A 24,973-nucleotide genomic window follows, 5' to 3' on the forward strand; every position below is an offset into this window, starting at 1 on the left:
TTCATATTCAGATTATCGTCTATATATACATTTATATTTGTGTGTGTTCAGAAAAAATTAGGTTCAAAATGTCCTTTAGTCAAAGTTAAAATAAATTAATTAAATAACTAAACTGAGAAACCACCTCATGTTGTCAACACTGGTTGTCGATGTTTGCCTAGTTTCCATAAAAGATTGTAACACATCCAAAGAAACTGCCTTATTGCTACAGAATTTCGGCCTTCCCGATCGCACACGGTCTTTACCACTTCCATTTTCTGCAAAATGTCGAATAGTTCTTTCAACGATTGACTTTGAAACTGGGTAATGATCGGGGAAAGTTGCTTTAAATTACTGTCACATCTCGATATACAGTCGCTTGCGATTTCCTTAGCCACATATCATTAGTAACATAGTACTTTCTCGTTCACTTTGCTCCATTCTGACCACTGACATGGGCACAATTGTCCTTCCTTTCACACAACACTCGCCAACACTAGCACCTACATGCAGAACGTTCGTAAATATGATAACAAGTGCAACCGACTATTGCATTCTAAGGTTAACTAAAGTTGCAGTCGTTATGAGTTAGTTGATCTAATAAATAACCGTGTTTGTCGCCTACTCTACAAACTTCTCACCTATGAAAAGAAACTAACCCAGTTTCCTTTATTTGGGTTCTTGCTTAACCTCCTCAGTAGATTTGTACAGTATACTGTACATCGAAACTTAGGTATGCTTTAGGGACATTTATTTAGTTGAGATAATAATTATTCGTTTAAACATTTATTTTGGACCCTTAAGGAACATTATAATCAAAATTTTAAAAATATATACATCTACATATATTTTTCAAAGTGTACACTATAATGTACATTTTCCTTGTAGCGTTTGTATATAGCACACACATAAAATGACCAATTTCTGAACATTCTACTAGATTTTCGAGGTTTCTTTCGTGATTGCGAAACATTTTTAGTCTTGCGCATCATTTTAGATTGCGCACAATCTTTAAAATTAGTCGTATTGTTCTGCATGGCATACATGTTAATAAAATCACCTGCCTTCTCTAGTCAACTGGTAGGCACGTATTTCCGAAAGAAATTAATTGATGTAGGAAGATTTAGGATTTTGGATTTAGACTTCTGGGCTTTCGGCATCCATTGCCATTTAGCTCGTCATGCTTGAGGGATGACGTCTCTCGGTGAGCACACTGTCTGGAGAAAGGAAAGGAAGGAAGCAGCCTGGGGCGTATAAGTTAGGTACCACTCCGGAAAACCTCATTCAGGGTGGCTGGTCTGAAAAAGCGTTTTACACTCTCTCGACCGAGTGCCCTCACCGTGAATCGAACTCAGTACCGCTTGCACTCAAGGCGAGAGTGTTAGCGACTACACTACGCGAGAAGAGTTGTATATTCATGGTATGGGTTTGTCCCATTCTGGTGGAACCCTAGTAGTAAACATTTTGTTTCTCCACTGAATGTCTTTTTTTTTTTTTTTTTTTTAATCAGTTATCAGGTCAAAGTAACCACGTGCCTCTTCACTATCTGTTACACCATTCCCTGAAACATTTCTTCCGAGAGTAGAACCCGGAACAAGATCGTGTTCCAAAACACCTTCTATAACAGTATCTGGTGTTACAATAATGTCCATTGCTTCTACAAGACGTACTACAGGATCTTCTACTTTAAAGTCTAATACGGAATCAGGACATAATTTCTTAGCAATATCTGGTAAAGATTCTTCTACCACTTCGCCACCAAAACACACGCCATTTTCAGTTTTGTTCTCATTTGTGTTTATGTTTGCTATATTATCTTCGTTATTACTTAGGTTTTCAATATCTGATATGTTTCCACTTTCAAGGAAAGAAAGAATATCCGATCCACAAAGAGTTTTACTACTCATTTTTACCTTCATTGCAACTACAATCCAACAAAATACAATGCACGGAGTAGAACTTCTCCACGGGACTAAGGTAAAATGTACTGTATACTGTACATGTTTTTCTCAAATACATTTTAACGCAAATAAAAACAATGTGTGTGTTATTGTAATATAACATCCAAAGTTAGTATACTGCAATACACAAACGAGCAATTGTTTATTTTGATCAGCCCTGTTTATTCAATAAAACACAGTTTTAAAACACACGAGGAAAGCACAATTTTCACCAAGTACAGACAGTGCACATTAGTACTTCAATGGACACCGAACACTCCACTTCAATCAGCACCAATGTACTTGAGTAACTATAGGGCGGTTTTCATTATTAAAACAAATAGTTGAAAAAATATGTACAGTATACTTCAAATTGTGTAAAAAGAAAACGTAAATTTGCCACGGAGGAGGTTAAACCTACTCAAAGCTACAGATAACCACTACGGTTCCTTTACACTAATACTTCAATAACTGCCAATTTAATTATTCACTAAGAATACTCATCATCACGTATGTTCTTAACGTTGTAAAGTAACATCACCTCAATTCTCTGACCTAGTTCACAGTCATGTGGCAGTTCATCTGGGAGTTCATACAGTTTAGGTAATTCATGGAGTTAGTTCAGCACAGTGGTACTTGGTACTTAGACATAAGATCTCTATCCATCCTCATCATGGACATAACGAATAGTTCTGTAGTCCTTTCAAGTGTAATGCCGCCGAAACAGTGCGTGTTCGGCATAACCACTATACGACTAATAAAGGAGTCATCAGTACTCTGTCTCCGAGGTAATAATCCACCATCAACAAGAACTATATCAGGGTCGGAGCTGAGCAGTAATCAAAAACATGGAATTGGAAGATTCATCCTTAATAGAACTTACCAGGTATGTGTCAGAGAACTCTTGTTTGTGCTAGGCTTTCCATGTGCATAAGACAGTTCATTCACAGACACACAAACTCATTCTGAATCAAATTCCATTAAAACTCCGATCTCTCGCAATACACCCCTAAATTAGAACCTTAGAATTATAAGTAATCTCATATATCAATATGGTCCTAAATGACGTCCCAAGTCCAAATGACGCATCTTCGAAAACAAATGTGGCTGCCACTTGAAACCTGAAGTTACTACTCCTAAAATAATACTTTTGAACTAACGAGATAATAAGGTAACTGCACATCAAATATTAGATTTAAAAAAAAAAAATGTCGAGAAACATGCAGTGGACCACTTGACATGGTCTGACATATTCTTTACCAGTATCTACTATGTCTATACCCAATGTCTGTGACTCGCCTGTCCCTGAGAACGCACCCCCGCGCTTCAGCGTGGGTCGTCTTCTGTGCCCTGAATGTGCCGAAACTATATAGTATTCGTGATTTTTAGTGGCCATAGAGCAGAAGTTGGGTTGTGTTTTTAAGTTGGCTCGTGTTTCATGCATCGTAGTTTTTATTCCACGGTAGAATATACGAGGGTTGTTCAAAGTAGACCAGGATTTAAGTGCGTAAATAATCGATGAATAGCCGGATCATGATGAAATTTGCAAGTGACATAATGTATTCTTTCTCGAGTAACTAGGGGGGCCGCGGTGGCTCAGTGGTAGAGCGTTCACCTCTGGTGCTAGGGGTTCCGGGTTCGATCCCAGCCCCCGCCAAGTGAACTTTGTGGTGGACAAACACCGTGTGCGTGGGTTTTCTCGGGGTTCTCCCGTTTCCTCCCACTTTCTTCATTCCACCATTTCATTCATTTCTCATAATCACCGTCTCCCTTAGCCTAACCGGCATAATCGTGGGACGTAAAACTCAAATATTTCATTTCATTTTTTTCGAGTAACTAGCGCCCGGCATGACGTATTTGGCGCATGCGCAGCAGTTGCAGCGAACATGCCGGCAAGCAGTGTGTCTGTGGAGCAGTGGTGTGTAATCAAATTTCTTGTGAAGAAGAAAATTAAACCAACTGAGATTTTCAGAAGATTTCAAGCACAGTATGGTAAACAAACGATGTCACGGACAAGAACATACGAGTGGTGTGAACAGTTTCGCGAAGGAAGGGAGCTGGTGACAAATGAAGCGCATGGACACATTCGCCCGACTGCAGTCACACCAGTGAATATCGCACGTGTTGAGCAAATGATTCTTGAGAACCGGCGAGCAACAGTGCGGGATTTGATCAGAAGCGGACACGCATGACGGTCTCTGAACAGCTTCTGAATCGGCTTTGAGCCAAAGGTAATGAATTGTTGCAATCCATCATCACATGTGATGAAACATGGTTGCACAATCCAACCCCAGAGACCAAAAGAAGCAGCATGGGGTAGCGGCATAAAGGTTCCCCGCCGCCCAAGGAAAGCAAAACGCGGCCGTCCGCTGGAAAGATCATGGCAAGCGTCTTCTGGGACATGAAGGGTGTTATCCATGTGGATTTTCTAGAAAAGTTTTGCTACCCACTGTCCAGATTTAGCCCCCACTGATTATAATTTGTTTGCACCCCTTAAAGATCATTTGGGATGGAAGAAATTCACGACAGATGAAGCACTGCGGAACGATGTCCTCCAGTGGCTACAACAACAAACAAGTTCTTTCTACGCCAAAGGAATCAGGAGCTGCTACAAGATGGCAACGGTGCTTTGACGCGCACGGAGGATACTTTGAAAAGCTGACATACAGTGCGCGCGGAAAGTATTGACGCCTAAAGCTTAGTGTTAATATTTTTCGCGTTTTTACACACCTTCCGTGTATTTCCTTAATGACACCGCGTAAAGTATTGTCGCTCGCTGGCAGGAAACACCCGCCTGTTGTGTTACTTGCTGTAGAGTAACAAGTTTCAATTCGCTCTGGTGGGTCGACAGGATTACTTGGAGTGTGCACGTGCTCTTGGTATTTCATGTAATTTTGATGCTGCTCTATGTGTGTTGCGATCTCATTTCTTTGTGACAAGATACCTTATTGCGTTCTGATGCATGGTGAATCTGAGGCGGTGATTGCCCTGTTTAAAGCTGGTAAAAAATCAAAGATATCTTTAGGCAAATGGGTCTGAAGCTGAGAACAGTATATAGCATTTGGTGAAACGTTTTAAGGAGGAAGTCTCGTAGGTCTAGGAAAGTGTCTCAAAGAACGCTAAAGATCATGAAAAGGTAGGTGCAGAAGCAACCTTCTTTACCAGCTAGGGAATTAAAAGAAAACAATCCTGCATTGCTTGATAATGTGTCCCTACAGATGGTGCAGGAGAAAATTCATGACAACTTAGGGCTACGAAGATACAGAGCTCCCGGAAACGCCTTCTTACAGAGGATCATCGTAACAAAAGACTGACTTTCTGTAAATAAATATGTTTGGACTGTTAATGACTGAAAAAAAAAAAAAAAAAAAAAAGTGTTAGGGACTGATGAAGCCACGTTTTTCGTTAGTGGCACTGACTGCCAGCTAATGGGCCGTCTTCCAGGTGACGATTCCACCCTTCTTTAGCACACATGTCCATCTGTAAAACACCCTGCCACTATCATGGTCTTGGGTTCCTTTAGTTATGGTGGTGTAGGAGAGTTAGTTACTCTCTCTAGAAACCAGACTTATGAATCAGTTTCTCTATTTTGAGCTATTAAACGATGTATTGGAATCGTCCTTTGCAAAAAAATGGAGCATCTTTTTTTATGCTATATGAGCTCCTTGTCATACAGTCAAAAGTGTGGTATCTTGGATTAAATATGCTTGTATCTCATTTGTTGAAGATTGGCCAGGGTATAGTCCAGTCTTAAACGTCATAGAGAACCTATGGTCTGTCATGAAGAGACGTTTACAGGGTATGGATATCTCAACATTGCCTCTGCTGGAAGCTGCCATCAGGGAGGTTTAAGACGTCCTGAGTGTTCCAGAGCTACTGAAAGCATGCAAGAAGACGAAAGGAAGTCCAACAAAATACTGACTATCCCATAAGTATTCTAACTTTTATTTTGTAATGTGTTCGGTGTCTTTTTATTTGTGGTTCTAGGTTTCACTTGCGTCGCGTTACTTTCCTCGCGAACTATAGTTTGGTGCTTCTTGTGCTATCTGTTTCCTCTGAAGAAATAAAAGTCCCGGTCAACCTTGAACGACCCTTGTATATTCAAACGCAACAACAACAAAAAAGATAAGATATCGTTTACGAATTCTTAGTAGGAGATTTAAAGCCATATCCTACGTCCCAGTAAGGAGATAAGGATTGTTTTCGTTATTTGTCAATAGTGTGTAGTTTGCAACACTCAGCTGTATAAAGTATTAATTTTGCGCAGTAATATAATACAGATGCATGTACGTATTTAAGGAAAAGCAAAGAAAGCACAAAATACTAAATATTTATGATTTATCGGTACAGCTAGGAATAAAGGATAGAAAAGAAACAGGAGTAATTGGAGGTTGAGTTGAGTTGAATTTCAGTTTAGCGTCCCTTTCAGCAGCGAGGCTATATGAGACGTGGACCTACTGATTAACGTGGAATCCGAACCACATGAGCTCCCGTCGGGAATCGAACCCGGGTCTCCCGCGCCAAGGGCGCGGAGTAAATGGAGGTAAAACATATTAAAATAGCAAATAATTACATAATAAAATACAAAGCTGAAAAAGGTTTATGTGGGTGTTATCTAGGACTCTCATCAGCGGAAGATAAATCGACGTTATTTTCCAACGGAGTGGTATTTTCAAACATATACAAAATATGTATTTTAAGTGTCAAACCATTACAAATAATATAGGAATTCGCATTACGCGAAAACGCACGTGATTTCATTACCATCGCTTAGGTCAAACGCACCATCGCTAACCCACCTGTTACCTGCGGTCGCACCCCCGCAGAGACCAACTAGGTTCATCTGTTACGACTCGGTTAGCCGAGTGCTTTCTAGTGACCACCTAGCTCGTTTTTTTTTTTTTTTTTTCACTGTAGTTTTAACCCATTCCGGACGGGCCTTTTAATACCTGATTTTTCCCTGTAGACGACGGTTTTTTTTGGCATATTTTAAAAATTCGTAGAAAATACAGTTTTCGACACAATGCTATTTATTATACCATTTTATAAACTACAAAATTGTACCATATGATCCCCAAAGGGTTACTACAAATACACGAAACGAGGTGCGAGCGTCGCCCATCGTTTCATTGCTACAAAAAAGAATAGTAGCTCGCAGCCTGTCTACAGGGACAAAATATTGCTCGCAGTCCGCCCGGAATGTGTGAATGGTATATGTCCAGACGCTGTATGCAATTTGTGAATAAAATTGTAATTTTTAAGGTTTAAACTGCCGCAGATGGAGGCCCCGGGAAAGACTCACATGAGCCTCTTTTCAACGTTGTATTACTATTTATTTGTTCTTTCTTTAATGATGACCATTCACTTTCGGTATCTTTTAGTTTCTCCCCCAATCTTGCACATAAACATCACCAGTTTTCTTACACACTTAACAAGTTTAATGTGTTATTTTGAAATGTTAAAAGCTGCGTCTCCTTGGTACTATTTTAAGTAGGGGCATGCTGATGTCAAAAAAGTGTAATGAGACAATTAGTTCCCGGTAAGAAACTTACTTCTACTCCATTCTTAAATGAGACACAAACCAATTACGTTTCCCTTAGTTCATTCCCCCTCCCCCACACACATAGTCATTGATAAAGTACAAGGGCACTACACATGCAGATATAAAGTACAGGTTCGTTCTTTTTTATTTTCGTATCAGTCGATAAGTAAATAAAAGTCGCTTTGTTACCCTCTTTGTAAGTTCATACGTACTCAGTGAATAATCCCTAAAAGTATGAGCGTCCTGCTCCTTTGGGAACTGATGCAGCTTCACGTAAACTATATCCTGTCAAAATAACCACACCAGAACTGTAATGTATATTTTAAGCCTTCACGGATAATACTCATATGAAAAGAATTTAATGTTAATTTTCCTTCATCTATTTCATAATGTTAGTTCATGTATAGAAAATGAATTCAAATATGTAACTCACCTACTTCTCCAACGCAAAAGAAACTTTACATAAAATCCACAATATAACAGAAGAGCGTACTTTACGACCGTTTCCTCTTACTACCCATAATGATGCGATCCATTATTGTTTCCGTTCTTACAATGCTCTGTCTATGTCTTGTCTTCTTCACCATTTAAAGGTGTTTCATCACTTTTGCACCCTCCTATTATTGTGCAACAAATGTTAATGTTTTTTTTTTTTTTTTTTTTTTTTTTTTTTTAAGATTTCGTTATTGTTATTTAATTTTTCCTTGGAAGTAATATACTAGCCTTCTTTTCCTTGTGCCTTCCGTTCAATGCCGTGAACCGTGCGGAATGATCACATAGATTTACAATCTTCTTTTTCTTCTTCTACTTAAAAATGTTATTAATAATACGGATGCAGCTTTTGAGCAAACTGAGATTACTACGGTATATAGAGGCTGCGTCGACACAGCAACTGTTGTCATTAATTTGAAGCGTCTGTGAAATATTTAAATGATTTTTTTCGTATATTAGGTCTTTTCAAAAGGACATTAGGAATCTGTTACCACTATTTTTCCGCCATTACTCCTGTATTGCCAGATCACACGGAAATTGAGAAAATTGAATGTTATTTCTCCCTCAAAATAGTTTGTTGTGACCCTTGCTCATGGTCGTATGGAATAAAAACTAATGCATAAAACACTAATCAACTTGTGCTAGGTGGTCACTGAAAAGAACGAATGCTACATAACCGAGTAAAAGCAGGGGCGAAATAGGGGGGCCAAGAGTGAGCGAGAGGATGCGCCCGAAGGAAAAAGGCACGTTTGCGGCGATGAGTATATGCATAAACGAGGATAGTGGAAAAACACTTTATATTCATAAAATGTATGGCTTATGTGTTGCACAGCTTTGGGGAAGAAAGAAAATGCCATCCAAAAAAAGTTGATATTCCTCTTCTTTTCTGTAGCTCCAATTCATTTCTATACTAACTGTTCGACTGTTTAGTAGACCATGCCTTTCATACAATTTCAACAATTGACACTCCTTATTTTTGTACATCTCGAAAAAACTCAAACATAATACGTGACAATCTGTGTCATTTATGAACCATTTCCACACGGCTTTCTCCATAAATCATATCTACTGTACATCTCGGCCAAATAGCTCATACCGCCTCCACTTAGCCCGCGCTTCTATTGCTTCCGAATGCGATTGCGAATACGAACTTCGAAATCATGTGCCTCTACTACATCCGAAGTTTTGCGAATGCGAATCAAGTTGGAATGTCTCTTTCAAAGCTTCAATGTGATATATTTTTGCTTGAGAATTCGTACCTTAAAGTCTTGAGAGCCTAAGTAACAATAATAACATCAACTACTACTACAGCATCAATCACTACTATAAAAGTAATTTCCTATTGTTGTTAATCAATCAAATGTGCATATGTATCCAGTGTGCGAATTGAAAAATTTTCCCAGGGGGGGATGATTTCACCCATATGCGCACCGTCCTCTCTCTCTCTCTCTCTCTCTCTCTCTCTCACACACACACACACACACACACACACACACACATATATATATATATATATATATATATATATATATATATATATACAGTGGCGGCGATTGGACGTTAAAAGTGGGGGGGCAAGACATGATCTGAATATTTGTATATCAATGTTAATATACAAATTTCCCTGGTTGAAACTATATACATTAATAGGCCATTTCAGAAAAGTGGGGGGGCAACTGCCCCCTTTGCCCCCCCAATCGCCGCCCATTATATATATATATATATATATATATATATATATATATATATATATATATATATATATATATATATATATATATATATATATATATATACACACTAACAAGTACAAAACAGTTGAGATGTGAGATGTTTCATAAATTTTCACTCAAGCAATATTTAGGTTAGTTACGCAAAGTAAGAATTGTTCCCTTTTTCTATCTTCATGTCCATTTAAAAATACTCCAGAGGGGAAAAAGTTATCCCTGCCAGGGATAAAATTTTTCTTCTCCAGGGGGGGAAAGATTTTTGTCAAGGGGGGAAATCCCTGGCATCCCCCCCGCCAATTCGCACCCTGTATGTATCCATAAGAGAGAGAGCGGGTGTACCCAAAAAATCCTAAAGCCGCCCACGTAGGCAAAAGAATTAAATGCAACGCAATACACCAATATTTTACGTTTACAAATGTAGGGTTATTAGTGTAAAATATTTACATGTGTTTTACGGTGGGTAAAATTAATGAGTGCATACGAAAGATAACTATATTAGATACTATGTTTTACCGGCGGTGTATTTCTGCACAATGTATAGAAGCTGTATTTTATGTTTACAAGTGGAGCGCCAATAATATGGAACCATGATAATTGCCATTGACACTCGGATTATTGCCAATATCTATTTGTTTTCACTAACCTCGCTTACACGTAAACCCACCGTCGCTGACGCGCCTGCTCTACTCGGACGCATTCCCTCGTTAAGCGTTCGGACCGCCAAGCTTCGCCCTGCTGAATTCCTTAGATATAATTTGTGGTTTTTAATGGCCACCTAGCACAGGTTTATTTGCTTTTTGCAGTATAGTTTTTATGCTATACATCTGGACGCCATATTTATACGCAAATCGTAAAAAAATTGTAATTGTTCAACTACAGCTACTTTTGATGACCTCTTGAATTTTAAGTATGGCAAATGAGATATTTTCATGTCGCTCAGCGCAAATCATTTAGGAGACAGAAATTTAGAATTTTTTTTAACAATTGTTCCAAGTGGTGCGCCAAAGATAAACCTGCGCGCAATATCGCTCGATAAGTAAATAAAAGTCGCTTTGTTACACCCTTTGCAAGTTCGTACATACTCAATGAATAATCCCTAAAAGTATGAGCGTCCTGCTCCTTCGGAAACTGATGCAGCTTCATGTATACTATATCCTAACCTTTGTCTTAACTTCGAATATTCCCCTCACCGGACTCACCTACTCTTCCTCACAAAGCAAAATAAATTCTCCAATTCATATGGACCAATTTTCTAAATATCATATATCTCGACCATGGGGTGCAATATAGCAGTTAACCCTTTTTCATGTCAGGACACAAGACAGTCAAAGAAGGACTTTTGAAAGGCCAAACCGAATTTGACACAACCATTTCTAATTTTATATCAATTTTATGTTAACAAATTCTAGTGTATGGGCGATTTAGCAAAAAAGGCTCAAATTTTTCTAATTAATTTTTTTTTCGATAGGTCGATTCTCGTAATTTCTCATTCGAGATTTTATGCTTTCGAAGATAGTCTGTCCGTGCTCCAGCCGATTCTACCCTGATGAAAATATGGAGAAGATAGTCGAAGATATATTTAATAGTGAGGGGGATGAAGAGGCATTTGGTGCAGGATGTCAGCGTCTTGCGGCAGGTAATAATAAATAATTAATATAGTTTTGTCACACCAGTAATTTCAACGTCAACGTGCAAATTTATGTAAACAATTTGACCTCACGAAATTATAAAATCCACCTTTGTATTATTTTTGAAATGTTTTATGTTGCGGAATTAGGTATGAAATCTCTCAATTCACATTTATTTCCGATATCTTTCGTTTATTTTTGTTAAAACTTACAAAATCTCTTTGGCATGATTCTATGAGGGTTCCCGTTCGTAACATACCGCGAAATGGGATCGAAGTGCGAAGGTAGGTTGATACCATAGAAGGTTAGAGCAGCGGGCAATTTTTTCTTTAGGCAAAGCAGTGACAATAACCAATTCATCTGAACCGGTTCCCGCAATTATAGTTACGGTTTCCAAGAAAGAAGACAAAACAACGTGCCCTGCGGGGCTCTAACCCACCTTCGCTCGCTGACGCTCGTTCGGCAATACTATATACTCACAGGATATCACTGCCTTGCCCCAAGTAAAGAGTTACGGAGCAGCGAAGGGGCTATAGGGGAGTGGTGCAAAGATCGGGAAAATGAAATGAAATGTTTGGGTAAACTTTACAATATCCGCTCCAGCTGCGCATTGATAAGTAGGGCCGTTTTAAAAGGGTATAGTAGAGTAAGATAAGAGGGTAGGGGTAGAAACGGGTTAACTTAATGGGTGCAGTTTTACTATTAGGATCTATAGATTGTAAAATGCACGGAAAAATGTGGGAAGTCTTTACTTTGCCCATTTTATATCGAACAGAACCCAACGAACCTCTGCGGGGCTTCTAACCCGTTCCTACTCGTGCTACCCGTACTCCTACTCCTACTTATACTTATACTATGGATCCGTACAGTAAAACTGCACGACTTAAAGTTAGGTTTGTTTTGAACTTCCCTAAATTTTGAACTAATTCTCATTGTAAAGTTAGTTAAATCTTATCCCATGATCATGCGCTTTTAGGCTAAGGGAAACTCAGATTAAGACAAATAAATGATATTGGATGAATTGATGGAATGACAAACTGGGAGGAAAGAAAGCACGGCCGGGTATCAAGCCAGGGACCTCACGCTCTCTACTACTAAGCTACCGTGTCCGGAGTAATGTTACAGAATAAGGTGTTGGTGAAGTTTAGGCACACTATATTTTGCAAAATTGAGTTAAATACGGGTTAAGTGTTGTATTGCCGGACCCATTTTAGGAAATGTAGTGGGTCACTTAATTTTTTTTGGTTTGTGAGGAAGAGTGAGTGAAGCTCAGGGGGGGGGGGATAGTTGAAGTTAAGAATGTAGTTGTTGTTGATTGTCTTTGGTGTAAGTGGCACTATATGTGGATGCGGAAAGGACTATATGGTGGAGAGGTACACTTGTTATGATTTACGCGCCTGTGGTTTGAAGATATAATCTAACCTAAAATAATTTAATTTTTTTGATACTTTTTAAAATACCATTTATTATCTCCCCGAAATCCACACATAAGGCGTTTTATTCGGACCCATCCTCGTATATGTGCGTACCTACCGTCGCTGATGCACCTCCTTGCTACCGGTCGCGCTCCTCCGATGACTGGGTTAGATTTTTATTTATTTATTTTTTTATTTCATTGTTATCTCATATATATCAAAACCTATTTTAAGTGGCTGCTAAGAGGCTGTGTAATACCATAAATTTGTTTGCCAATAAATCTGAACAGTACTTAAATTACAAAAGTAAAATAACATTGAGGTAAAATTACTCCCACGCGCTTACTAACGGTGAATGAAAGAGCGGGCCTGGTTAAGGGTTAATGTATATTTGAGAAATAACTGAAATCTCTCCCTGTATCCTAGTATGTAAAGCTGTATTCTGTCGTTTATGTAGTCCTATAATCTTGTTTCTTAGTAACTTTCAAAGTTGTAGACCTACATTATTTTGTTGAAAATAGGTAGGCTGAGTATCAATAAATTAAACATAAAGAAATAGAACTAGTCTAAGTTGTTTTAGTGAACAGCCTAGAACTTGGTCTAAATTTGTTTCATAAGCTTGTGTTATAACTTAAAACTATCTAATATAGGCTGTTACTCTATAAACCTATTATAGTCAGCTCACAAAAATGTAAGAATAAGATCAGTAGCTATTTCCATTTTCTTTGTTAGTTATATTATTGTAATTTGGTCAAATATTTGTATAAATATGTGTATATTTATGTATTAAACACAAAATAACAAAACTTCTTTGTCTCACAAAGACTTCTTTGACTCATTCATACCTCAATATCAGATACGGAAAGCTGAGGACAGCAAGTGCTCATAATTACCCTTTTGGAGGAAAATTATGAGATGATAGGAAATTCCGTGGCAGCAAATTGGTACTCTATTGACACTATAAACTGCTGCCTAGGTTAACTGCTTTCAAAACTATTGTAAGCTGAGTAACGTGGAAAAACTGTGAAATCTGCTTCATAATTACCCTCACTGACCCAATAATCATTACAAATCCCTTGCGATGGATAAAATAAATGAGTATATATTAACCCGGGATTGGTCGAGTGTTGATTTGTGACGCGAGCGGTCGACAGGTGAGCGCGGCGCTCACTTACAAGATAATCGTTGCTATAGCTGCTTATGACTTTATATGGGATTTATTTTGCACACATTTCTATTTGTGACATTTTGCGATTTATTATTATTAAAATAAAATAGAAAATAAAATTATTATGGGTTTGTATAAAACCATTTCTTATAAGTTATAACTATTTTTATTTTCAAAGTTTTTATGAAATCAATTCCTGTTATCCCATAAACTACACAATTAGTTGATTATCATTGTCTCATAAAATTACATTTTTATTATCATTATCACATGAGGATCACATATATTCTAAAAAAATATTTACATACGGTAATTAGAGCGAGTTTTCAATATATGCTCTTCATGTTTTCATACCATTTATATTTTGAGTTGGAAATTTCTAATGAAATTCAAAATATAAATATCTTAGTGTAAACACTTTATTTATGTCCCTTGTTACATACAGTAGGTATTTGCATAAAAAGCTGTTCTACTCCATGTTTCACCACTGTCTTGATGTCACCTATTACACTTCCAGCAGTTACTGACAGTTTTTTTCGCAAGCTGTAGCTGAATCTGCTCTTTGTTGTTGTCCATGATCTCGGAAAAATCACTCATGCCGTCGGTCGACAGGTGAGCGTGGCGCTCACAAATGACGCATAGTCACATTTATAAGGCCAGTGCTACTCCAAGAGAAGAGAATGACAAGGTTACACTTGACTCTCACTCTCAAGACACATCAAGAGACAGCTAGACGGCGCCTCAAGTTTGTGAGCTCACCTGTCGATCGTTCCCGGGTTAAAGAGTCTGTATTTGATACCACTTTTCACAGTATTTCTGCATAGTTTGCAAAAGCAGTATTTTATGTTTACAAGTGTAGCGTTACTGATGTGTAACAATTACAGCTGCTATTGGAACTCGTATCATTGCGAAAACACTTGTTTGCACTACCATCGGTTACACGTATGCCCAACATCGCCGACGCGCATGTTTTGTAAGCCTTACTGCGCGGGCTTTCCAGCTTTGCCCTGTCTTGCCTCGGTTAGATGGCATTAGTTCATTTAAGTGGCCACCTAACCCAGGTTGGTTTGTGTATTTTGCACTGTCGTTTTTATGCCACACTTTCGGATGCTTTATTTGCAAATCGTAAATTAATTGTAATTTTTCGACAGTTACTTATGGTGGCTCCTTTGAATTTTGTCTGTTCTAAGTACGGTAGTGTCATGTCGCCCAGTGTAGATCTTTTGGAGAACAACAAGGAGTTAATTAGTGAAAGAATTAATTTTTCAACAATTATTTCGAGTGAGTGAAAGAATTATAGTTTTTCAACAGTTATTTCGAGTGGTGTACCTAAGCTTGACCTGCACTCAAAATAGACCTAGTCCGTCAATTTAAATAGAAAAAATCTAGTTTCAAAAGATTCCTTGAAGACGTTCTAGACTGTTATTACCATGGCACATGGCCGAATAGTGAGTACAGATTGATAATATGCGTTCAGATTGATGTGCTTCTGGACGTATAGCATAAAAAAGACTGGATGCTATTCATTGTATGGAGACTCTCTTTTGGAAAATTTACTAAGGCAATGTGAATTCTGATATCGAAAGAACTTCTAAAAAAATCGGAATATATTTGGATCTTACGTGTAACATTTGTAAGACGCGAGAATATGTATTATGAAGTCTGCACTTGTAACACATAAGAACGTACTGGTAAACATGGAATCCGTACCAAACAGTGTTATAAATCGTGATCCCTAATGAGCGAATTATCCCAAAGGTGTCCATAAATCGTGATCCCTAATGAGCGAAGTATCCCAAAGGTGTCCATAAATCGTGATCCCTAATGAGCGAAGTATCCCAATTGTATCAAAAGCTTTGGATAAGTCGATGAATAGGCCAACAACATATTTACTGTTTTTTAATTCAAGAGCTATATTGGACATGTAATCAAACAAGGCTGTTTCAATACTTTTCTTATTTTGGAAGCCATGTTGTGATGGTGATAGTAAGTTACATGACTTCAAAAAATTGCAGAGTTGTGACTTCATCACATATTCAAAAATTTTTGAAAACGTGGAAAGAATGGAGACTGGGCGATAATTTCTTACATCATGCATACTCCCCTTTTTATGGAGAGAAATTACTTTTGCCACTTTTAACACTGATGGAAAACATCCTTTCTCAAGCGATAGGTTAACTAAATAACAGAGATGATTTACAATGAAAGGAAAACAAAATTTAATAACAGTCACTGGAACTTCATCAAAACCTGAAGATCCCGAATTAGATATCTTACTCAATATTTTCCGTAACTCCTGTACTATTGCTGGAATTAAAAAGATCGTATGTGAATGCATTTGAAATTTCATCGAGTCGTCATAACTCGCTTGTATGGGGTCAGGTAATGGTACACTATCTAGAAAATAATCATTGAAGACATCTGCAATCCGCTTAGGTTCTTTAATAATTTCGTCCCCAACTTTAACATACTCAAAGTCGCTCTTTTTGTTGTTTGTTCTACCATTTAAGATTTTCCACATAGTTTTAGCTTTATTAGTAGAATTAAGTATTATGGAGCTATTTGATAGTAATTTAGCTGTTTTAATTACTCTTCTGTATATTTTCCTGTACTTAAAAATATAATTTCGAAAGCTGTGAGGAAGTGATGTATTTATTTTGAGTAATCTATTATATCTAAATAGGTTACTTTTAGAAATTTTAATGCCTTTAGTTAACCACGATTTAGTGGACGACGTCCGGATTTTACGAGTAACTTTTGGAAACGCCATATTGAAGTAATGTAAGAAAGTTTCAAAGAAGTATTTAAACTTATATTTCTGATCTTAACTTGCATCTTGGTAGGAGTAAATCACTAAAAAAATATTTTAAAAAAACTGTTACATTTTTTAACCTCTAAATGACTGAGTTAATTTGCAAAGTATCTTATCAGAGACTGATTACTTTACAAAGTCACCTTTTTTATATTTTTTTAAAACATGATTTAGTCAACAAAGTAACTTTTTTCAATATTATTAGCCGTTCCGATGTCTGTAATTGGGAGCACAATGGTTCACTGGTAGAGTCTCACCTTTAGTGCTGCGAGGGATCCTGATTGGTCATGAGAGTTTGTGGTGGACTACATTGTGCCCGTTGGTTTACTCGGGACTCTCCCATTTCCTGTCACATTCTCATTCTATCAATGTTTTATGATCATTCACTTTTAGTAATTATCATCTCCTGTAGTCAAAAGAGTATAATCGAGAGAAATTTCATTTTTCGAGGTTAATTGAATTTCAGTCTCTTGTAGTAGTTTTGACCATGACTGTGCATAGATTATAAAATAAATAATGGAGTTTGATGGTATGGTGAATATAATAGGTTGAATATGTGAAAGGACAAAGATTGATGTATTTAATGAAATATTCCATTTATTGTCAATGTGTCTGTAGGAGCAGGAGTTGTACTTAACTGCTGTTATTGTTTTACAGATATCACCTCTGGAAGGATGCAGTTGTTCGCTGCAGTAGAAAATCTGACTGATATAGTAACAAACAAGGAACCAAAAGTCCGTGAACAAGGCATACGGATCCTTGTCGGTATACTTAAGGAGCTTCCGGTAGATTTCTTACTAGAGCGAGAACTAGAATTCATAAGCAGTTTTCTATGCAACCGTCTTAAAGATCATCATTCCATCATTCCCAGTGCGCTTCAAGGGATCTTGGCAATCGTGAGTACTTTACCACCATTGACTATGTGTGATGGATAACCAGTGCTGGGACCTATTTAAAATACAAAATACCATTTTGCACTTTATATTTTAAATACCTTTTCAAAAACTATTTTATATTTTATATTTGAAATAGGTTTTATAGTATATTTTATTTTCCATAATATACAAAATAGGTCTGATCTTGGCAATAAAATGTTACGCAGTTTACGAACCTACACACAGTATACTAGAAACTACCAGTTCTAACATTACGTGGCGGCACCATTGTAGATTGCCTGCTTTTGCGGAACTTGCAGTCGAAATCCCCGAAAGTTTTAAGCGAAGTTTTGAAAGATATTGTTGGTGTGTCTCCCCCAATACCTTGTTGTACAAAGTGGAATTCTTATTTTGATAGCTTAATGAAGCTTCAAAACGTAAGAGTGAGTTAAATTATGCGTGCCTTGCTCTGAGAATTCCCACTGTTAAAGATAACAATTTGGAATTTCTCGACGAATACCAGAGCCGTAGCTACGGGGAGGCGAGCGGGGCGGTCACCCCGGGGGCTGATATCATGGGGGCACCCAACGATCAAGAAGAAAGGAAAAGTATTGGAAATGAGTAAACATGCGTCGCTCCGAAAAGGTATTAGCGCCCTATTAGATCAATATTATTGCCGATTTGCAAAGAAATAGATGTTAAAAATCAAGGTTGGCTGGTTTAAACCAGCTGTCTTTTTTTTTTTTTTTTTTTTTCAAAAAAAAAAAAACTGGTTTAAACCAAAAAAATAAAGAACGAAAAATGCTTTAAATCGTGTGAACTTCATGGTGATTTTTCCACATATCAAGCCATCCGCATTACGTTTATCTACTTTTCACCTTTTAATCAAGGGGTCCCGTGTTCAATTCTCGGTCGAACCACAACCCATCTTTCAAGTGTAAACTAAGTAACGATTCGAGGTGTCCTTTTGAGCGAAAGTCTTCGTGATAACCTTGATATTTCATAAGGATTTTAAGCCTAAACATACGAAATGAAACCAAATTATATATATTTCTACTTGAATGAATGCCTGTTGTTTTATAAAGAAGCCAAGGTTGCTTAAATATATTGATAAAAATTGGCAAAATTTATCAACTGCCTTCGTAGCTTCCAACATTAGCTTGGATTTGACTTGGTTTTAATTTTATTGAATGATATCTACATACCAAATTTGTAATTTAATACCTCAGTTTTAGCGTAGTGATTATGATACGTTGACCGTAAAATTTTACGTACAAATACATTTAAAGTAATAACAGGATTTTCCCAATGGCTAAGGCGGGAGTTTCCCGATTTATATATGGTTCTGTATAATGTTTTTACTTGTGTAACTGTTTATCTTTTTGTCCTTCTGAAATAACTCTTGACAATTATATTAACAAGTAGGCCTATGTAAAGATCAGTACAACGTATTTTTATCAGGAGTCCTTCGTGAGTGAGTCGGCAATCGCATTTATGACCAATTAGTCCCGGTTTCGTGTCCAAATGGACAATTTCTCTTGGATGTAAGCCGAAAAGCGGTTTGATAAAATTAGTGATACCTATTTTATATTTTGCAAATGTATTTGAAATATATATTTTGTATTTTAAACACACTTCTTATAAGTATATTGTATTTTTGTATTTTGCATTTCAAATAGGTTTGTTTACCTAATTTGCCAAGTACTGTGGATAACGGTAGATTAGTAATAGTTTATCTCGACGCCAGTTCGTTATTTCGAACTTTGGTCATACAAAGTTTGTTTTGTAGTGGATAAGCCTGTTCACCATTTCGCTAATTATTTTATATCAGCATTTATTGCTTTATAAGTTTCCCCTCGACCTTAAAGAAAATCGTTGCCTGACTTAAGATTTTGTTTCCAAGGATGTTTTTCTTAATTTGGTTTGTTCTTGGTTTTTACTGTGCGAAATGGATGTGAAAGTTGGACTTTGGAAACAGACAGAAAATATATGCCTCAAAAATAGATGATTAAGTTGTTGAATGAGGAAGATTACATAACGCAGAACTCCACGGTGCATAGTATTTAGAGATGACTGCTCTAAGTACGTCTTAATTTAAAAATACCGAAGGCTCCTACAAGGCGCCATCCTTAGCGACTTTGCAAATTTCTACTGCAAGCATAATAACGTCTTATGAATGAGTAACACTACCGTGCGTTGTCATCTGTAGTGCACAGGTAAAAAATGAAGAATTGCAAGTTAGTTTTTAAATTATTATTATTTTTATAACTAACAATTTAATATTAGAAATCGAAGTTGAGTTATTGTGAGTAAATTAGAAGACACCGAAGTATTCACTTCCGAAGAATTCGAAGCTGTTGAGGAAGACAAAAGGTCTGTTCGGAATTTTTAAAGTAAGATGTATTTACAAATAAGTCATTGCTAAATATTAAATATTGATATGCGTCTCGAGGTATTCCAGTTTCCTCCCATATTCCACCAATTCTTTTATCATCGTTCACTTGGGTTAATCATCCGTCTCCTTTAGCCTTAAAGGCATAATTGTGGGACGTTAAACTGAAAGATTTTTTTTTTTTTTTTGTCATGTCATAAAACATCCTTTCCGCTTGAAAACAGTTCTAGAAATTGGATGATAGTGGATATTGATTAATGCTGAATGGAGATCGAAATTTTGAGTAGGAAGGAGACATGGTATAAATCGTATTGAATTTGTGCCAAAAATTCATTTTGTCATCGGTTTTGTTTGTAAGTTTATAAATTAGTGAGAGAAATGGTTGCAGTAAAGATTATCATTATACAGTCTGTTTCAAACCGTTTTAGAAGTAAAAACCGTACACCTATCAATTGATACATGTTGCTTGGACTACCATCTTGAAAGTGGTTATGTGAAATCGAGGTCGAAAATTTTAAATAATAAGAGAAATGGGTGATATATCAAATTGAACTGAAATTATTAGTAGAAATCCATTGTTGTCAGTTGGCTTTGCCATATTTGTTTTCTGGTTAGTGTCAATAACATGACTTGAATGTGAAAAGTGGTTACATAAATATTTCAAAATCATTAATGTTATAATGTACGAAATCTTCCCGTGTCGTTGAAACAAGCATACATTGATAACTACAAAAGTATTCTTATTTTCAGGCAAAAATGGTCCACCTCCCTAACAGTGCACCGACACAACTTCTACATGGCATATTTCAAGAAGTTAGTTGTCAGTCGCTTGCTCAAGAAGATAGAAGAACAGTATATTTAATTTTCCGTACTTTTTTTGAAACCAGGCGGAGAGGTAACATGTGATTTCTAATATTAAGCCTTCTTAATTGTATTATAGAGCTTTTCCTGTTTGCACAAAACGCTTTTCATATGTGTTTCGAACATTGAATTTTTCTATTCACAATGAGTAAATGAAGTTCTAAAAGCAAAACGAATGAACTTTTTATGATTGAAATATTTAGTCTGAAATATAGTCGTAAACTCGTCATAATTTTACTTAATAAAAGCTGTAGATTAAATATTACACAAGAATGTCTATGTATTAAGTAATCACAATATTTGAGTGCACTGGGAGTTTTCCCAAGGTCTGTGCTTTACTGAAAGTCCATTATTTGTTCATTCAATTTTGTGATTTATTATTCAGTTGCTTGATTTATTGTGTCGACAGTTATAAAGAGTAATGTTAATATTTTTTAATTTTTTTTTTTTTTTTTTTATCAGAATACTTTGTGGTGTCAGTTTTTCATAGGACATTACAATAAATTAGACAATTAAATGGGCAAAAATAATAGAATTCCAGTAAAGAAAAACAGTTGATCTTGAGAAAGATCCAGTGTGGATTGAAATATTAAATTTAATTAATACATATACATTAAAAACCAGCGGTGCAAAGGTTGGTCAGTTGTTCATCATAGTGTTAATTGCTTATGAAAAAGATAAATGCAAATGTGTTAGTGAAAATGAGTATCCAATTCACATAAAGAAAAATAACTTTGCGTTGGGTACAGATCATGTATACATTCTGATCGAAAATGATAAGTTCAGAGATAAACGTTTTTGATCATAATATTGGTAAAATAATGCTGGTTTTTAAATGTATGACTATCGAAACTTTGCTTCGTAGTATTTGTGAATGTCTGTACCAACTAACAGAAGTACCTGTTCTATGCGCGACAACAGATAAGATTGCTGAATAATAGTGAATTTAGAATAAATTTCCCAAATTATTCCATATATAACCTTTCCCAATATTTTATTGCTCAGTTTTCATGCGCGTTAAATTACGAATTTAGTTTTTTTTTTTTTTTTTTTTTTTTTCGCACTAAGAAACAGAAAATTTTTTATTTGAGAAAATGTTATGCCAAATCCTTGGGTCTTAGCGAAATTTGATATTTCAGATACCCGTAAGGAACATTTCTTGAAGTCTATTCCTAGTTATATCACTTTCTCGCTTCTTAAAATGGTAACTTCATTCTATTTAAATGGAAATCCGTAGTACAAATTACAGCTCTAAAATGGATCTTTTCATTAGATCTCTAAATAAATTTTTGTATACTTGACCGACTTAAATCACTGTTTAGTAGAAAACGATATATCCAACCGATTTCGTGGAAATATTTAGGCAAAACCTTCAGTTTATCCTCTTCTTTCTTCTAAATAAATTTCTTCGAAAGTAAGACTAAGTGAAATCGCTTCTTACCCGAAAAAGGTTAATTCTCTTCGTATGGTGGAAATTCTTAACCCCTAATTATCTGAAAGAGACCCCTAAATAACTTTTTCACGGGTTCAAGAAACAGCTTACTTATTTTTTCACACTCAGAAACTGGAGATTCACCGCAAACCGTTTAAAGTTTTATGCAAAATCATTAACCGTTCATGAAATGAATCTTAGAATTGCAATATGATTGATGTTTTTTCAAAAGATAAAACTTAGTTATTTTTTTAAATACTTAAAAACGGTAATTTCACTTAATATATATTGAAAATTGTCACGTTTCACTGTAGTCAGTATTCATGGACCCCTCAGCTCTCATGTACTTCCCGTTGAATTTTTGCAAGTGAATGATAAATCATATTCTGTGAAACAAAAGTACACAGATTCCAAATTAATTGTCGTTATATCGATTGTTGGATTAGATTAGAAGTTTGTATCTCTTTCAGTACCAATACTATATGACACGTAGACCTACAGTTTAACATGGGATCCGAACCACATGAACTACCACCTGGAATCGCCGATGACATATTCTCTAATCATATAGCCACGAAGGAGCTCTGCCGTTATATGGAATGATTCATGATTGATAAGTGATGTCTGGTGGAAGTTTCTGTTGGCGCAAGGCCCGGTGAATATGGTACATGGCACAGTGTATCCTATCCAAATTGCTGACGTGCAGGAACAGCATACCCTTGCGATTCACCAATGCCGGTTCTTTCTGCCGCAATGTATACTTCACCTTTCGCAACTGCTGAGAGTAGAGGTCAGCACTGATGGTCTAATCAGGTAAAAGGAATTCGTAATTCTCCACTTGCAACAATTGCATTATACAGAGAGCATAACCTTTATGGGTGCAGAGGTGGTCTTGAGGTATGAGGAACAGGGTCACGTGGCAAGAACCAATGCCTAGTACGCTTGGGAGTCTCGCAAAGGACCCATTTTTCGTCACCAGTGAGCAAGCGATCCAAGATGGGTCTGTTCAGATGCTGAATGTGTAGGGTACGCATTTACTTAACTTGCATGACTTCCCTATCCCGTACAGGTGCTGTCTGACTGTTTTTCAACGGAAACATGGAACCATTCCGCAAGTTTATAATACATTAGACTACTGTCTTCCTCAATGTGTGCTTTCAGGACCTCGTTATCCAACACATGTGGTCGTCCACTGTGAGGTTCATCCGAAAGGCTTACATCTTCGGACGGAATTTCTCAAACCAATGTTTGGCGGTGCGTTCGTTTACTCTAGAATTCTCCCCAAATGTCTGGCATATGTGGCGACTTAATGCAGCAGCTGACAGACCCAATTTAAAGTCATACAACAAACAAACACACGCGAACAAACTGCTTCGATACATTCATTTTTCGACAATGGACCAGCTATGACTGCTGTGTGTACGCAACTTGCCTGTATTACTAAAGGTCGATGCTCAAACTAACTCCCGGTTGTCATTTACGTGGATCATTCGTTTCCTCTCTCTGAGTGCATGATTAATGGGGTGTCAAAAACGGCAAGAACTTTTTTCTTATCTTGTAATACGGAGTTTTTGAGAAATTCCACCTTGAAGAAGTGTTTATAAAGTGAATTAAAATATTGTTTTGTCTATTTTACATGCTACTTTTGAAAAACTGGACGTATATTTAGTATAGTGTATGCTTTTTAATATTTAAAATATAAATATCTCATGAAGAGAAAAGGAGAAAGAGAAAATTATAGTTGTTATAGTTTCTTTGGACTGTCAAGGGTATGAAATTCTGTATATAGGGACTTTTTATTTCAGAGAATATGGCTGTCGTTCACTTGCATGATTTTAACTTGGCGGAACCAAAGGGAGAAAGAAAGGTCAGGGGTCGCAAAATATTAACTGCTGGTTGCAATGCAAATATAAGAGGGAAATGCCACTTAGTTGATTGAATGTTACTCTACTTTGACAACTCTTCGATCGAAAGCTTAGCTGGATTGTTATTCTTTGACTTATGGGTGCTTGCTAAGAAAGGACATTAAAAATGTGACTTGAAAATGGATTTTGACCAGCTGGACATAACATGTGTGAAATTTCTTATCTCGGGAGTAATTATTTAGACCTGTTAGAAGTAACTTTTTGAATCATAGGAGGGACAGTACAAGACTTTTTGTGTCTGGATATTTTTGTTTTAGAGAATACTAACGTGCTATTATTTGTCTTAACGAAGAAAGCCGGAGTTAAGGCAGAGATACTTATGTACTCCTAGTGGACAGAGCATTAAATTTGATATGTAGTAGCTTTCTTTTAGGAAATACGAGTCTACCGTTCACCTGCACGAATTCCAAATAGAACATAAAGTGATTATATTGATCGCAGTAAAACATGGATGAATAATCTATTTCGGACAAACGATTGAGTGGATCTATTGTTTTCAGATGTAACAAATCTAAGAGAGAGATCATGCAGAGGTTACTTTGGGAAGGGGGGCGGGGTAACGAGTGGTACGTTTTCTGTGAAATGAGATGAATTTGCCAGTTTTGGCTGCGAGAAACAGATTTGCATCTTACGTCTCAGTTAATTAGATTATGTAGAAAAATTCAAAAGAAAGGCGAATTTTAAAATTAGTTCGCACATTTGAATTTGGGGGCCCGGAAAGTAATATTATTTTTCCACATGTCGATATTCGTTGGTCTTTTAGCAGCTTATTGTGTACTTCA

At 36.7% G+C, this 24,973-nt stretch overlaps 2 protein-coding genes across 2 annotated transcripts in view; one reads left to right on the top strand and one right to left on the bottom strand.

Annotated features, from left to right (window-relative positions):
* Nucleotides 1–8,430, bottom strand: part of Rcd1 (Reduction in Cnn dots 1) — a 100,390-nt gene extending 91,960 nt beyond the window's left edge. Inside the window, exon 1 of the mRNA XM_081762566.1 lies at nucleotides 7,895–8,430. The gene's annotated coding sequence lies outside the window, so the exon portion shown is untranslated. The remainder of the gene's footprint in view (nucleotides 1–7,894) is intronic.
* Nucleotides 8,431–11,160: 2,730 nt separating this feature from the next.
* Nucleotides 11,161–24,973, top strand: part of Mms19 (MMS19 nucleotide excision repair protein) — a 78,195-nt gene continuing 64,382 nt past the window's right edge. The window contains exons 1-3 of the mRNA XM_081762579.1: nucleotides 11,161–11,319; nucleotides 17,364–17,602; nucleotides 20,724–20,868. Coding sequence (XP_081618705.1) covers nucleotides 11,184–11,319; nucleotides 17,364–17,602; nucleotides 20,724–20,868 — 520 coding nt within the window. The 5' untranslated portion in view covers nucleotides 11,161–11,183. The remainder of the gene's footprint in view (nucleotides 11,320–17,363; nucleotides 17,603–20,723; nucleotides 20,869–24,973) is intronic.

The sequence above is a fragment of the Thermobia domestica genome, chromosome 1, assembly GCF_964235325.1.
Source record: "Thermobia domestica chromosome 1, izTheDome1.hap1.1, whole genome shotgun sequence".
NCBI classification, from domain to species: Eukaryota; Metazoa; Arthropoda; class Insecta; order Zygentoma; family Lepismatidae; genus Thermobia; species Thermobia domestica.